The sequence below is a fragment of the Semicossyphus pulcher genome, unplaced genomic scaffold (genome assembly GCF_022749685.1).
Source record: "Semicossyphus pulcher isolate SPU_LCO1_2020_fin unplaced genomic scaffold, fSemPul1.0.p SCAF_6, whole genome shotgun sequence".
Taxonomy (NCBI): Eukaryota; Metazoa; Chordata; class Actinopteri; order Labriformes; family Labridae; genus Semicossyphus; species Semicossyphus pulcher.
The window spans coordinates 11,872,464-11,886,304 of NW_027211737.1; the positions used below are offsets into that span (position 1 = coordinate 11,872,464).

Below are 13,841 nucleotides of genomic sequence, written 5' to 3' on the forward strand. Positions count from 1 at the left end.
CCGACACAAACAAAGGATGAGGTCAGACTGCAATAAAACAAAGCAGAGGCCTCGAGTCACGCTGCTCCCTTAAACACATTAATTGTAGAGGTACTGGGAGATGAAGCGCTGCAGTTTCTGCCTGTTTTCCGACAACTGGAACAAAGGACTGATACCCAGGAAGACGCCTCCTTCCTGACGCTCCTCGGAAAGGACCTGAAGTGAACGTAAACACAGCGCTGTCAGGACGCCCGCTGCCACAATGCTTTTTATTCAGTAACCTTCATTTAAACATTGTGAGCGCGGAGCCTTTCTTATCTTTAGAGCTGTACTTTTTGCACAAGGGCAAAAAACCCCCACTGAAGTAATAAAAGAGATAAAAACACAACCTTTCAAAACAAGAACCCTTCAGAAATGAAAAAACAAAGCGTTAGATGCAACACAGAGAGGGCTACATAATGAGGCGCTTAACTTCAGGCTGTGCTTTCCTTCTTTTTTTTACAGTTACATAAACACTGGCAGCTCATTTCCTCTTTGTTTTGAACTGTAAATCTTAAATCAAGCTGCCTTGATTCCAGTTTAATTATCCGTCAAATTCCTCAGACAAGCTCGATAATGACCGTTCCTGCCTGATACCCTTGATAAGAAAGCTAATAATTGCCTCGTGAGATCTTTGCAGATAAATAGGTCAACGATGCTCTATTTTTAAGAGGCAGTGATTCCCAACCCACAGGCTGATGAGGAGACTGATGGGTGCCGACACTGTCTACTTTACTGAGTCCAAAAGGATGGTAATAAACTGAGAGCAGGAAATTTGTTCCCAAACACTGATTTATAGTATTACAGATTTAATAGACTTAATCCGAGTTAAGAACAAACCACCATTTCCTCCATTTTTCAGACCAGAACAGACTTGTTTTTCTCCCGTTCTTTGACTTGAGGTAAAAAAAACCAACAGCTTTTCTTATTCCTGCTTTTGTTTGCAGTTTAATAATCTGTCAGAATAAACATTTATTTGTTCCTATCAAAGTTCCTGTTTAATTCTGGGTTCATTAAGCCTGTAGGAAGATCACCCAAACATTTTCTCTGCCATAAAAATTTAAATCTATGCACTAAAATTTTATAAGCAAGATATATATATTTATATATATATCGTGTACTCTAGACCCCTGGTTCTCAACTGGTGGGTTGGAACCCAAAAGGGGGTCGCAGAGCTGTTTTCAGTGGGTCGCAGATATGAGCTTGAAAAAAAGTATTTGTAGCAAAAAGTCGATGCTGTGCTTTTATTTTGAAGAACATGGGTATCCTTTGACGTGCGTGCACTAGTAGTGTAGTTTATTCATACTCCATGTATGCACTGATAATCAAGCTACATGATTGAAACTTGATAAGCCCTAATGTAGTTACATTTATGATGCACTTTTGCAGTTTGTTTCAGGTGAAAAAAGGCTGTTAATTGAATGAATTGTAGACGCAATATGTTCTTATGCACTGACACCTGCTTGTCAATTTGGCTAACTATTGTACTGTTGTGTTTTGTGATGTTGACATACTGGGATGTTTTGTTCTGTCTCAGCTCCACATATTTTAATTTAATTAATTTGACTTGTTAAAAAACTTTGCGTCGTGATTCGTCACTAAGGAGGTGGTGGTGGGTCCTGAGGCTAGACCAGTTGAAAACCACTGCTCTAGACTACACCACACTATACTGTGCCTGAATGCGTCCTATGTAGAGAGAGGGAGCACTGAAGCTGCTGCTCTGCTGTGTACACTTGGTTAAAAGTAGTAGAAAATGAAGGTACCAAAGTAAAGTACATGGGTCATCATACATCACTGATCCCAACTATGTTTTAGCGATGCCTCTGTGATGCTGCACAGCAAATAAGCTTCAATAATTCAAAGAGGATATGAACACTAGTAGGATTAAAGGTCTGTGGGACAGCAGTTTTTGTCTCTTTAAGGGCCAAAATGTGAAATGTAAATGACTCTGGCATGGTTAATAAGACTTAGACTGTGTGTTGCTTGTGCCACATTTTCCCAAATTTGTAATTTAAAATCACCGGTGTCCTTGCTCCAGTGAATTCCCTTTAAAGATTGACATTTCTGCCTCAATCATGATTGGATATGGCTGGCTCAGTTTCTGTTGTTGCATCTAAATCAGGTTGGATCCCTGCTCATGCTGAGCCCGGGGCTCTAAGTAATTGTTGAAAAACGCTGCCAGCAGGTTTCAGTTTATGAGTGACTCTGGGATTTCGGTTGAATTCAGGCTGACCTGAGAACAGATTTATGTTAACACTGAACTTTTTGGGAGTTGGACCTCATCAAACTTTTGGTCCTGAGCTGTAATTCTCCGATGACAGACAGATTTAGAAACACACACACACACACACACACACACACACACACACACACACACACACACACACACACATACACACACTCACATACAGGCTGTCACTCACCCCCAGGTCTATTAGTGTTCTAACTGCCGTGTGTGCAGCCTCTTCTGAGCAGCTCTCTGTGAGATACGGCACAAAGGCACACATGAATCAAAAGAACAGACAGATATCCAATATAGAAAACCAGGTCGGGATAACAGAACAAAGCCAGTACTGGTGGGATTAATGGAAATTTCATACTGTGTAGTATTGAAGTTTGTCATTCGGGTAGTTTTTGATTGTCTTATGTGTTTTTTAAGAAGAGACGAGCAGGTGATGCGAGTGTGGAGCTGCTCTGTGTCTCTGCTGACTTGTTACAACATGAGCCGAATCAGTGGGAAAAGGCAAAGTGACAAGCTTTTCAAGTTTTTAACTAAAAGAAATGAAAAACCTTTGTGAGATGTGTGTGTTTTCAGGAGGGTTCATGTCAGGTTGAGCTCACCGTAGTTCTGTCTCTTCTTCTTTGCTGTGTCACACAGATAGGCGTGTACCTGAGCCACAAACTCTGCCTCTGCAGCAGGAAGGACGTGAAAATACAGTCAATTATTGCAACCAAAGCAAAGGGAGGACAGTCTGCTGAGATAGTATATGGAGGTTTCATGGTTCACTGACATGCTAGGATAGTGTGTATTTATGACTGGATGTTGGCAGCTCAGTGGGTCACCACAAATCGCTTACAGTGAAACATAAATATCAAAGAAATGTAGAATATCACCAGCATTCATTTTGACTTACTGTGGCACGCATGTCTGAGCTGTTCTGGTTCTTAACTTTAAAAAAGGGCATGTTTTGTGTATGCTTTTACTTAACTATCAAATAAAAAGGTTAATACATGTAAAGCAAGTTTAAAATGAGGCCTATTATGCACATTTCAACTCTATATTCTTATTCTAGGACTCCCTTTAAGTAGCTTTGCATGAATCCTCTTTTATCGTATGCCGACCCTAAAGGCAGCCCTTTAGCTCATCCTCTGTTTCAAATAAGCCCTCTACTATTAAAGAACACCTTTTTCTGATTGGCCAGCCTACACCGTTGAGCAACGCTTCATCCTCTTGCCCGTTACAAAACCAAAATGCAAAGTGACACCCACTAACAATATAGTTTCTGGAAATGGCAACTAGTTGGAGCCATTGGTAAATGTTAAAGCCAAAATCCAATTAGGGATCTGAGAGTGGACAGCACAGCACGAAGACAAACAGCAACAAATACTCCAGCAGGACCTCTCTGTTTGGTAGATATCGCTCTCATATCCTGCGTATTGTGTGTCATAATGATGGCTTTCTTCTTTCAATCACAAGCTGGGTACAGAAGAACAAGACCTTGGTTTGACAGGCTTTTGGTTTTGATCTAACATTTGAAAGGCGTATAATCAGAGTAGTCTGAAACCTGATATGTTAACCTCATTATTAAAGCTTTAACCACCTTTAAAGAGTAACTGCACACTTAAACATGTTTTTTGAGCTGTAATCTAAGTTATATTGCTGTACTGTGATGAAACGCATCAATGCTGGTGTTCATATTGACAATTCTAACCAAATGTATAAAAAACACGCCATCTACTGTTTTAAATCAGCCCTGAACCTTGCCAGCCGATGGTGACCGTTTAGGACAAAGCTACGTCATGAAATGTATATAAAAAAAGAATGTTAACGCATGTCAATCACAAACTCCCACTGCTGTGGCGTGCGAGCCGCCCGATTGGCTGCTGTCCTCTTCCTTGCTGCTTCCCCAGGCCAGCCCCGCCCTGACTGCCTGCGCAGTGCTGCTGAGCACGGGACAAGAGGAGAGAGGACAGAGAGCAACTCGGAGCTGTAGGCAGAGGAGCCGTGAACTGCGATTACTCTGTGCATTATACATGGGAATTAATTACAATACGATATGTTTCACTGGTCTGAAAAAGTCACAAAATTTGTCGCTAGTCTTTATTTAGAAATAAACTCGCCAAGAGGGTCTGAAAAGTTCTAATGTACTAATCTAAAAAATCGCTTAATTGGCAACACTGGGGGAGGGGATGTCACCGAGCTGCCAGACACACCCACCCCCCCTCTCAGCCCCTTGCCCACTTTGAGCCTTTTTCAAAGTTGTGCAGTGGATGGAGTTATGGTCAGACCTGGTGGTGAAGTTACTCTTTAATATGAACATTGTCACATATACAGTAGATACATTACTGAAAGTAAGGAGAAGTAATTAAATAGTCCCCTTTAAGTAACTAGAAGCTGCTCTTGCCAATAAGCACAGACCCGAGATGAACACGGTCTCTTAAACATACAGAAAACATACCTGGTAGAGGGGTCTGTAGATAGTCCAGCCCGGTGGTGGTCCAGCACAGCGCCCTCAGGTGACCAGCGAGCATACTGCACAGGAAGAAGAGCATCTCTGGACACCGACTTGGCTGGCTTATCTAAAAGCAGACGGAGACCAAAGAGGTCAGACAGGACTAAATGATGAGAGAAGGAGGAAGACAAAGCATTACAAGCTACAATGAGAGAAAAGTGGCTTCAGATGGTCTTCCATTTCCCAGAAAGTAATACGGCTGCAGAGTACAGAGGTAAAAATAAAAAAGGTTAAATTGTCCCAGGTTCAAATCCCAGTGTTGGCAAAGTTTTTTCATTTATTTCCTGCATAAAAGTACTCATGTGAACCTGTAAGTAAAAGACACACCTAAACACACACATAATCTGCCATCATGTACAGTCGTACCAAGAGCGTTCTCTCTTCGTTGTTAATGTTTTTCTTGAAGATTATATGGTTTTATAATGTTCTTATCAATGCATTTATTTTATGCTTATATTATATATACTTTTGTACTTACTTATTTTTGCTATTTCCTGAAATCAGTGGTGGTTGAAGAGGACGGGCGCTCTGACGAATGAATTTAATCTTGCACACTGTGGCAACTGCAAATTCCTCCATAAAGAAATCCTTCATCAGTTTTGAAACATACTTTTTCTTCAACATTTTCTGTTGCATATAATCCTCAAACTTGGTTAAAGAGCAGCCAGAACTCCCACTTTGAGAATGACTTCATGCTTGCCTTGTCTGTTCTTATTTGCTTGACTTTTCCTCTGTTTGTCAGACTGTGTCCCTTCTTGTTCTCCCCTTCGTCTCCTGTTATGTAATGTGTTTTATGTTGACGTGATTTAACTGCCTGTGCTGTTTATCTGAGTAACATTGTTTCCTATTAATTGCCTGCATTGTGCATGTCCTACTTTGCATGATGCTGCATGAGCTTTTTAATCCTCTACAGCTGCTCCATGTTTTTCTTTCTCCTGTTCTAATTATACATAATGTGGTTTTTAATGGCTAATTTCACATGTCCAAGGGACAGCAGTGGAAATGAGCTCTAGTAGCATTAACACTGGTACTTTTACAGTAATGTTGATCAATGAGTTCTGTTCCTGAGAATAAGTGTCGTATCAAAATGTTATTATAATAGTTTAACGCATGGGGCCATTATAATCATGTATTATGTATGGGACTGAGTTTATACATTAGAATGCAGCTGTTCCTCTAAAATTGCCTTGTATTTCTCAGTCATAACCCAGCCATACAAAAACATGATGAAACATAAAGTCTCTCCAGGGATAGATGCTCACACCAGCTCAGCAGACAGGACAGGCTGCAGCAGATGAAGTGTTTGGAGTTTGTTCTGCAGCTGAGCTCATGTTTAAAACCAGTCCACAAAATGTAGATATGAATTCATGCCAACAATTAAGTGATATTTCAGTCAGTGTGACATTTTAAAAAGAGCTCATCCTTTTGTCAATGACTGGCAGCCATTTGGTCCATTAGGCTAATTCAATCCATGTTTTAACAGTCATTACATGAATGAGCAGCACCTCATTACACAGCAGAACTTGAAATAAAAAATACAGTGGATGAAAAGCAAAGTTAAGTACGTACGCTGATTACAATTTTTAAAACGACAGTTTGGTTTGTGGCAACGGTTAGAATAATTAACAGTGTGAGGACGGCTCACGTCGAATCCTTTGTTTCAACACTCTCTCACAAGAAAAAGGGTACACCAATGGTTAACCATGTTCGTCGTGCTGTCGATCACTCTCCTTTTTTTGTGTTTTAAACCTTCCTTCGAACGTCAGGTTTCTTTTTAATCCGAAACTTTTCATGGAAACTTTTTGGTTTTTCCCCCTAATTACGAGTTGCTGTATCCTAGGGGTGGGAATCGCAGGGTAACTCATGATGTGATACGTGACCCATGATAACGATAATATCACGGCACAGCGATTATATTGCAAGAAAATACTTTTAATGATACATCTGATAAAGGTGAAGTGCAGAATTAATGTATATATTTATTGCAATTTGGTGCCAGTTTCACAGAATTTGACACAAATTCAGATGAAACAAGGATGTGGTGATGCTGTGGGTCAAATGTGCAGGGAAATCTGTTGAGAGCGCTCTTTTTTTTTTTTTTTTTAATTAAAACATCGATATTTCGCACAGCCTATCGATAATTGTATTACACCAGTCAGGACGACGATATATTGCTGTATTGCTATTTTGTACCACCCCTACCGCATCCTCCTGCCTTCAGCTCTGGCAAACCAATCATTGCTGTGGACGTAGAAGACATCACGACTGGTGCACCAGCGCAGTAATGTTGCTGCACACACCAGATTAAATTCTAGCACACTGAAACATAATGAGAGATTCCCCTGGAAGTGATTGGCTTTCTGTGAACTCATTAGCAAAGAGCATAAATTAAACAGACAATCAATTATATGTAAAAGTGTTCCACTCCACCATAAAACATTAGGGTTAATCATCCTCAACATCCTTGCTATCTTAAGCAATTTACCTTGCAAAGGATCAATATCAATAAATAATTCAAATACTGATAAACAAGTAAAAAAATGTAAGTGCCTTTGGAAAAACAAAGTTCTACATGTCAGCGAAAAAACTCAAGCTTTCTAAACTTCAAACCTCACAAGAGCAGGATCCTTTCTGAGGATTAGCACCTACAGCAAATTAACTTGGACTCCTGCCAGACCTTTTTTGTGAGACCACCTGAAGTGAGCTTAGTCAGGCTAACTGAAAACAAGCAGTGGAGGAGGAGGTATGGGAATATTTTCTAGTGTTTGGTACGGAGGTGTTTGCTGTCCCCATTCGGCACCAGAGTTGAGGGTGTCGGAGCAGAAGCACCGGGAGAAAAGGAGTGAGTACAATGGATGAAGAGCATTAAAAGAGAAGAGTTTAAAAAGGTGTAAAAACAATGCTGAGGCTCTTTGGACAAAGCTGATGCCTGCGAGAGGATTTTATACCAGTGCGGAGGTTGCTGTGGTTTTATTGGACTGGTAAGTCAACTTGCTTGTGGCATAGACTATCATAATAAGGTTCTTGTAAGTATTCTGTACAGTGTACTGAAGCTTTTTAAGTATTCCTTGAATTTCCTGATGGAAATGGGTGTAAGATGAAGGCTGTAGCCAAGGTGAGTTGTTGTTTAAGGGCAAAGAACAAGAGCGGCATTTAAAAGAAAAACAAAAGTAGTCCTTACACTTCATTTTTTGAAGTGAGGTGCCCACTTGATAACCATGTTGACATGCTGGCTCTCGCTGCTAATCTAACTAAGTTTGAGTTGTGGGGGCCGTTCAAAGCCATGTGGAAGGGTAGGGCTTTCTAACACACCTCTCTCTAAAAACGCCTCTCTATTTGTCTCTTTTGTGTTTAATTCAAAAACACTATATCGGCGTATCTGCATTGTCAATACCTGAAGCTTGCATGACAGAGCCTGGGTCTTTTGAAGTTGGCACTGCTGCTTTGGTCATGGTGACCACTAAGGGTCATGTGGTAGGTTAAGTATAAGTATTGGGATGAGGGCACATGGAGAGGGGTTTCTTCACTGAGTGCTTATCCTTATCATTAGGGCACAAGTATCTTGTGTTTAATTCAAAATGGACATAAAAACACCAAATACACAAGATGTCAGAGAAACTGCACATATCTAACGTTGGTTCAATTCAAATAGAATTTAATATAAATGTCTGCTTATCCTTCAACAAACTTCAAGACAACTACATGCTTCTATTTCACGCAGTACATCATTTTGGGATGATGGGAGTATCATGTGATCTCCTGATTTTAGGTGCAGCAGTTTCGGTTTTGTCAGTATATGTATCCTGCTTTGGATGTTTGCCCTGAAAGACCTTTTTTCATCATTAAAGCCCATGTTTACAAAAGCAGTTCTCCGTCATGAAGAGCAAACATACGGGACACGCTGCACGCCTGAGAATAATGATCGTAATGTGCTGCTCTTTGTGTTTATTTGTCAACTTCAGTCACAACACTCATGTTTAGGGAGCATGTGACTATAAAATGACATCTGTGTTTGGAGCAGGCTCCATTAACAGCCTCAAAGTGATAGAAAATAAAAAGTGATAAACAAATAAAAATAGATATCTAATACATTCAGGGCTTTGTTTTCTGATGCAACAGCTTGCCAACACACATGCAGCTCTCAACATGTCTGTTAAACCTCAAGGACACGCAGTGTTTGAGTGAGAAACATTTAGTATCAGCACTGCTGTTTGTTTTAAGCAAATCCTCCTCAGATAAACTGTAAATGTAACATTTTTTTTATTGCATTCTGAGACATTGACGCTGGTGATGGTGATTGACTTTGAGCTGTGTTTGTCTATCCCTCTCTCTTGATGCAGTTTAAGTTTAACATGTATTGTCAGGACTCTGGAGGCCTCAAAGTCACTTTGCAGTGTTTGTGACTGATAGACTTTGAGCCCTGGCTGTCTGGTCCCTTTGGAAGTATGTAAGCTGCCTTTTGTTGCCTTGACAAATCACATATAACATTCATGACAGTGAGGGCTTCTTTTAAAGCCGACACTTGCTGCTAATTGGCATTCGAGTAACGTGACTCAACTGTGTAGGTGCTTTTGTAATGGAGATTTAGTTACTTCAAAGATCTTTTTCATGTGGTGTTTCTGGTATTTATGTACGTGCCCTGTAGGCAAGCATCTAGGGCGCCATGTTTTGGAGGTCAGACAGCATGGAACATTGTGCCCTTCACATAACCTCTGACGCCTCTGGTGGTGAGGAAGTTAGAGAGGTGCAGCAGTGCTCTACTGTACCTTGTAGGAGCGCAGGTCCTGCTCCTCACAGTCAGAGTCGCTGTGATAAGGGTCGTCAGTGGTGGTCCAGGCCAGAGCACCCTCCTTCTTCCAGAAATCACAGACGGGGACGTCCCGGGGAATCTGCACCAGAGGGAGGGTAGAGCATGCAGCAGAATGTCAGACTACATCACACTTGAAGTTATACACATGAAACTTAAATGTCATAACACCAACATAATTTCGGTCATCAAGCAGAGACATTAAACATTCACTTTTTAGGCTTCTGAAAATGTGAGAATTTCCCTCTTTTATACACCTTTAAATTGCATATCCGGGTTTGGGACTGTTAGTCGGAAAGAAAAAGAATATGAAGATCTCAATGTTACTATGAAATCAAAACAAATATAAATCTTCTATATGAAGAGATGAAGGTTTGTGCAGATAAAAGGCAGATCAGATGCTTTAGATTCTTAAATAATGATATGTACCGGAGGCAAAACAGTTTTCAAAACAGCGTGGTGTTAAATAATGCAACGTCTCAGAGAAGAGCCTTTAAAAAAATGTGTAAACTTCTCTCACTTCTTCCATGATCAGGATTCCACAGTGCACCAGGCTGTCAACTGCATCCAGAGCGAAGCTTTGGGATGACTGACAGGGCTGGAGAGAGGGAGACAGAGCACGGAGGGGAGAGAGAGAAAGAATGCAAGAAAGAGAGAGCATTGACAAGATAGACAGAGAGAAAGAAAGAGCAAGAGAGAATGAATACCAGAATGAGAGCAAAGAAATGGGACCATTAGAGAGACAGGGAGATAGTGAGATAGTGAGAGAGAGAGAGAGAGAGAGAGAGAGAGCATGAATGCAAGAAAGAAAGCAAAGAGAGGAACATTTATAAGAGATAGAGAGAAGGACCAATAAAGAAAGAAAGAGAGAGAGAGAGAGAGAGAGAGAGAGAGAGAGAGAGAGAGAGAGAAGTCAGGGTGCATTATTAGCTGCTAAATATGTTAGCTGCTGTCACACGCTCACAGACTCAGGTTCTGTAAATGAGTAATTACATCTGTAGTATTACAGCTCCCCGCATAATTGATTGCTATTTATTGCCTTCATTATATTGTATCTGCTAATATATTGCTTCAATGTAATCTGCTAAGCATTAGGTCAATGTTAAATCATTTCTGCACTGCTGTCAACATGGGTTTCTGATCCGTCATGCCAAGAAAGGATTTGAACTTGAAAGAAAGAGAGTAAGAAATGAAGACAGAAAGAAAGAGCATTAAATAAACAGAGGCTTACATAACACACAGGTGCATAAATACTTTATACACCACACTATATAAGAAGGACAGCAGGTACATCCACATTAATACACACATGCCTATACACCTAGCACCTACACATATGGCAGTTACTGGGTTGTCTTGTTGAGTGATGCTATTGCAGAGGGGACTTAAACTGCCATAGAGGAGCCGTTTCCAGACCAGGATCTGTATCTACGACCAGAGTAAGGAAAGGCTCAGGGGGCGTCTGAGGTCATGTGCTATCTATGGTGTGTGCTCTGTGGTGTGGCTCTGCTGTTGAGGTCTGAGAGGAAGGGCGTACAGTATGTGCAGAGTACCAGCTTGTTCCTACTGTAGATGTTAAAATGGGGAAGAGACAGGGGGAACAATAGAGGAGAATTGGTTGGATTCGACTTTTGTAGAGCAGCAACAGAAAGTGGTTTGAGTCTGAGGATGAGAGAGAAACAAAGAAAGGAAGAGAGAGGAAGAGAGCTGAATGATGAAGCAAGGTTAGAGGCACAAACTGCTCCGGCCCATCACATATCTGAGAAGACAGCTGACAGAGAACATAAGGTGTGTAGTAGAGATGTGGCGGAGATCAGAGGAGGAGAAAGAGAGATGGCTGGCAGGAGGGTGAGAAACTAATGCAAACAGAGGAGACAAGAAAGAGCAGCTGCCGAAATGAAAGGTGGGCAAACAGAGAAAGGAATAGTATTTCTGGCTCTGATACGGACCCCTTAAAGTCAGCCTGATGGAGCACGTTCACAAACACACACACAGACACACAAATACACACACACAATTTGAAACCGCTTTCTGCCAGAGATAGAGGCAGCAGAGCAGGATGAATGGCTGTTCAGCTCCATTAAACATCCATTGAACGAGACACTGTGTGTGTGTGTGTGTGTGTGTGTGTGATATGAATTCAGACTCACTGGCATGAAGCCCGGAGGCAGGAGATGGCAGAGCTGCAGGGCTCTCTCCGTCAGCTCGGACTGGCAGAGCGCCACATCAAACTCCATGTCACCTTTTACCTCCTCTCCGTCCACGCCGCTGCTCCTCACCCTGCTGCTGACGCCACTGTGGGCCACCTCGCACAGCATGGCTGACACAGCACATGCTAGGGACAACAACACACACATGAAGGTGTTTTCTCTCGTTCGTCATGCACGTGCACGTGGTGTTTGGTTTTATATTTCAAAATGGACACAGTCTTTGCTCAAGGATAAGCTCAAATCTTATCTCTTTATTTATCCTTTTTTTCCCGATCATCCTGCTTTCATGTGGTGGTGGGAAGGTCCTGACTTCCGGGTTGTTTGTGTCCTTAAACAGCCTTGCCTTCACACTCCATTTAATCACTAAATCAAACCCGGGGGACAAACACTTAACTCAGGTTTAAGTGTCCTTAAATTCTGTTATATAATTGTGTCCAAAGATTTGCTGCAATATTTGGCATCACATGTCAGTCAGATCGGTATACACAGTATCTATTGTGTGTCCTTGGACAGGGATCCTTTCTCTGTTGCTCTTCCTGAGGCTTCTCCAATTTCTCGCCCGGTTAAAGGTTTCGTTTGGGTCGTTTTTACTTACCGGAATCACGGGTCTAAGTATAGACGTTGTTTAATGCTGTTAAACAGACAGTAAAGCGCTCTGCAGCAAATGTTTGATTTGTGATTGTGGACTTTACAAAAAAATACAGCTGTTTGAATCCATCTTCACCACTTGAGGCTCGCAGGCCTGTATGAATCTATTACCCAGAGGCTGTACACAGCCCACTGGTCTCCAGCTTTACTTCCTATACAACCAAAACAAGTCATGATGCAATAATGAATCATGCAGGCAAAGTAGCTTCCTGTACTTCAAAAGGCCAACATTATTTTTACCTCCACAAGAGAAGCTATTATTGGGCTACAGTATCCATGGTGTTACCCCAGTCTGCCTGTTAGCATGACATCCAGAAACAACACAGCACACATCAATTCATTTTTTTAGGGGATAAAGAATTGGGGAATACTTTGGTGAGGGTTTTAAATCAAGGCTTTTTGTCATTAGATGGTTACCATATATCAACACCATGATAATTGCATTGGGTAGCTGGTTTTCAGTTTGTCTATGCTGTATCTGTCCCTACCAAAAAAGCAGAATAAATAAATAAGCAACCTATTTTAAATTAAAGCATCACAACATAATTAAGACACAAAGCAGCCGTCTCTCTTGCACACAGACACTTTAAATAAAACAAACAAATTAAATTAAGATATCAGCAAGTAGAACTTTAAAGTCCCTCAGAGGGAAAAGTGTCTCTAAGATTAATTGGTTTTGCATCTCATTCCAGCAGTGTGTTGCATAGTGTTGGAAACCAGCCTTCCCCAGTCCAGAATTGGCATAAGGAAGTTTTAAGACCTTTTTCCCTGCTCGGGATGTTATATGTCTTGGCAACTTAGAAAGCATGGCTTTGTATATTAAAACGCGGGTATGCTGCTTGTCAGTGATTACTGAATGACCTTTTCATCTGACTCTCAGTGGTGACTGCAATTAGTTGTTGAATCAAATGGCAATGTGGCAAACTGCAGCATGCAGCATGGACCGGAGTAGGAATATCAGAGGTTTTGTGCCATAGACTGTATAAAAAGATGGACGACATGACAGCTCCCTAAAAGTGAAGCCAAAACATTTTGAGCGCCCCCTGCTGACTGGCTACCGTATAGGTCATAGTTTATTTTTAATTAGTTATTTGATGCTGTCAAAAGGATGATTGACAGCTCTGTTGACCAATTCGGCTCCTGCAGCCAATCAGTTCCGGATTAGCAGAGTGGAGGAGAAACGATGAGAGGAGACGTAACTAAAACAATTACTACAGTCATTAAAGTTTACATATCTGTGAACGTTAAACTCAGACCAACACAAAGAAGCTGTTCTGCTGTTAAACATGCCGGCGAGCTGGATCCTTGCTGTTACGTGTGTGTTTTGGTTAGCAGAAGTGGCTACGGCTGCTTCACCCGCAGATCTCTACTGCGCAGACTCTGGCTCCGAATGACGTCACCATCGCAAGATGGCAGCGCCTATCA

At 41.4% G+C, this 13,841-nt stretch overlaps 1 protein-coding gene across 1 annotated transcript in view; it reads right to left on the reverse strand.

Annotated features, from left to right (window-relative positions):
• The window catches only part of gpat2 (glycerol-3-phosphate acyltransferase 2, mitochondrial), a 34,447-nt gene continuing 20,606 nt past the window's right edge, over positions 1 to 13,841 (reverse strand). The window contains exons 16-22 of the mRNA XM_069683650.1: positions 11,709 to 11,893; positions 10,079 to 10,156; positions 9,518 to 9,640; positions 4,698 to 4,818; positions 2,860 to 2,928; positions 2,442 to 2,497; positions 1 to 195 (exon numbers count right to left, since the gene is read on the reverse strand). Of these exons, the coding sequence (XP_069539751.1) occupies positions 79 to 195; positions 2,442 to 2,497; positions 2,860 to 2,928; positions 4,698 to 4,818; positions 9,518 to 9,640; positions 10,079 to 10,156; positions 11,709 to 11,893 (749 nt within the window). The 3' untranslated portion in view covers positions 1 to 78. The remainder of the gene's footprint in view (positions 196 to 2,441; positions 2,498 to 2,859; positions 2,929 to 4,697; positions 4,819 to 9,517; positions 9,641 to 10,078; positions 10,157 to 11,708; positions 11,894 to 13,841) is intronic.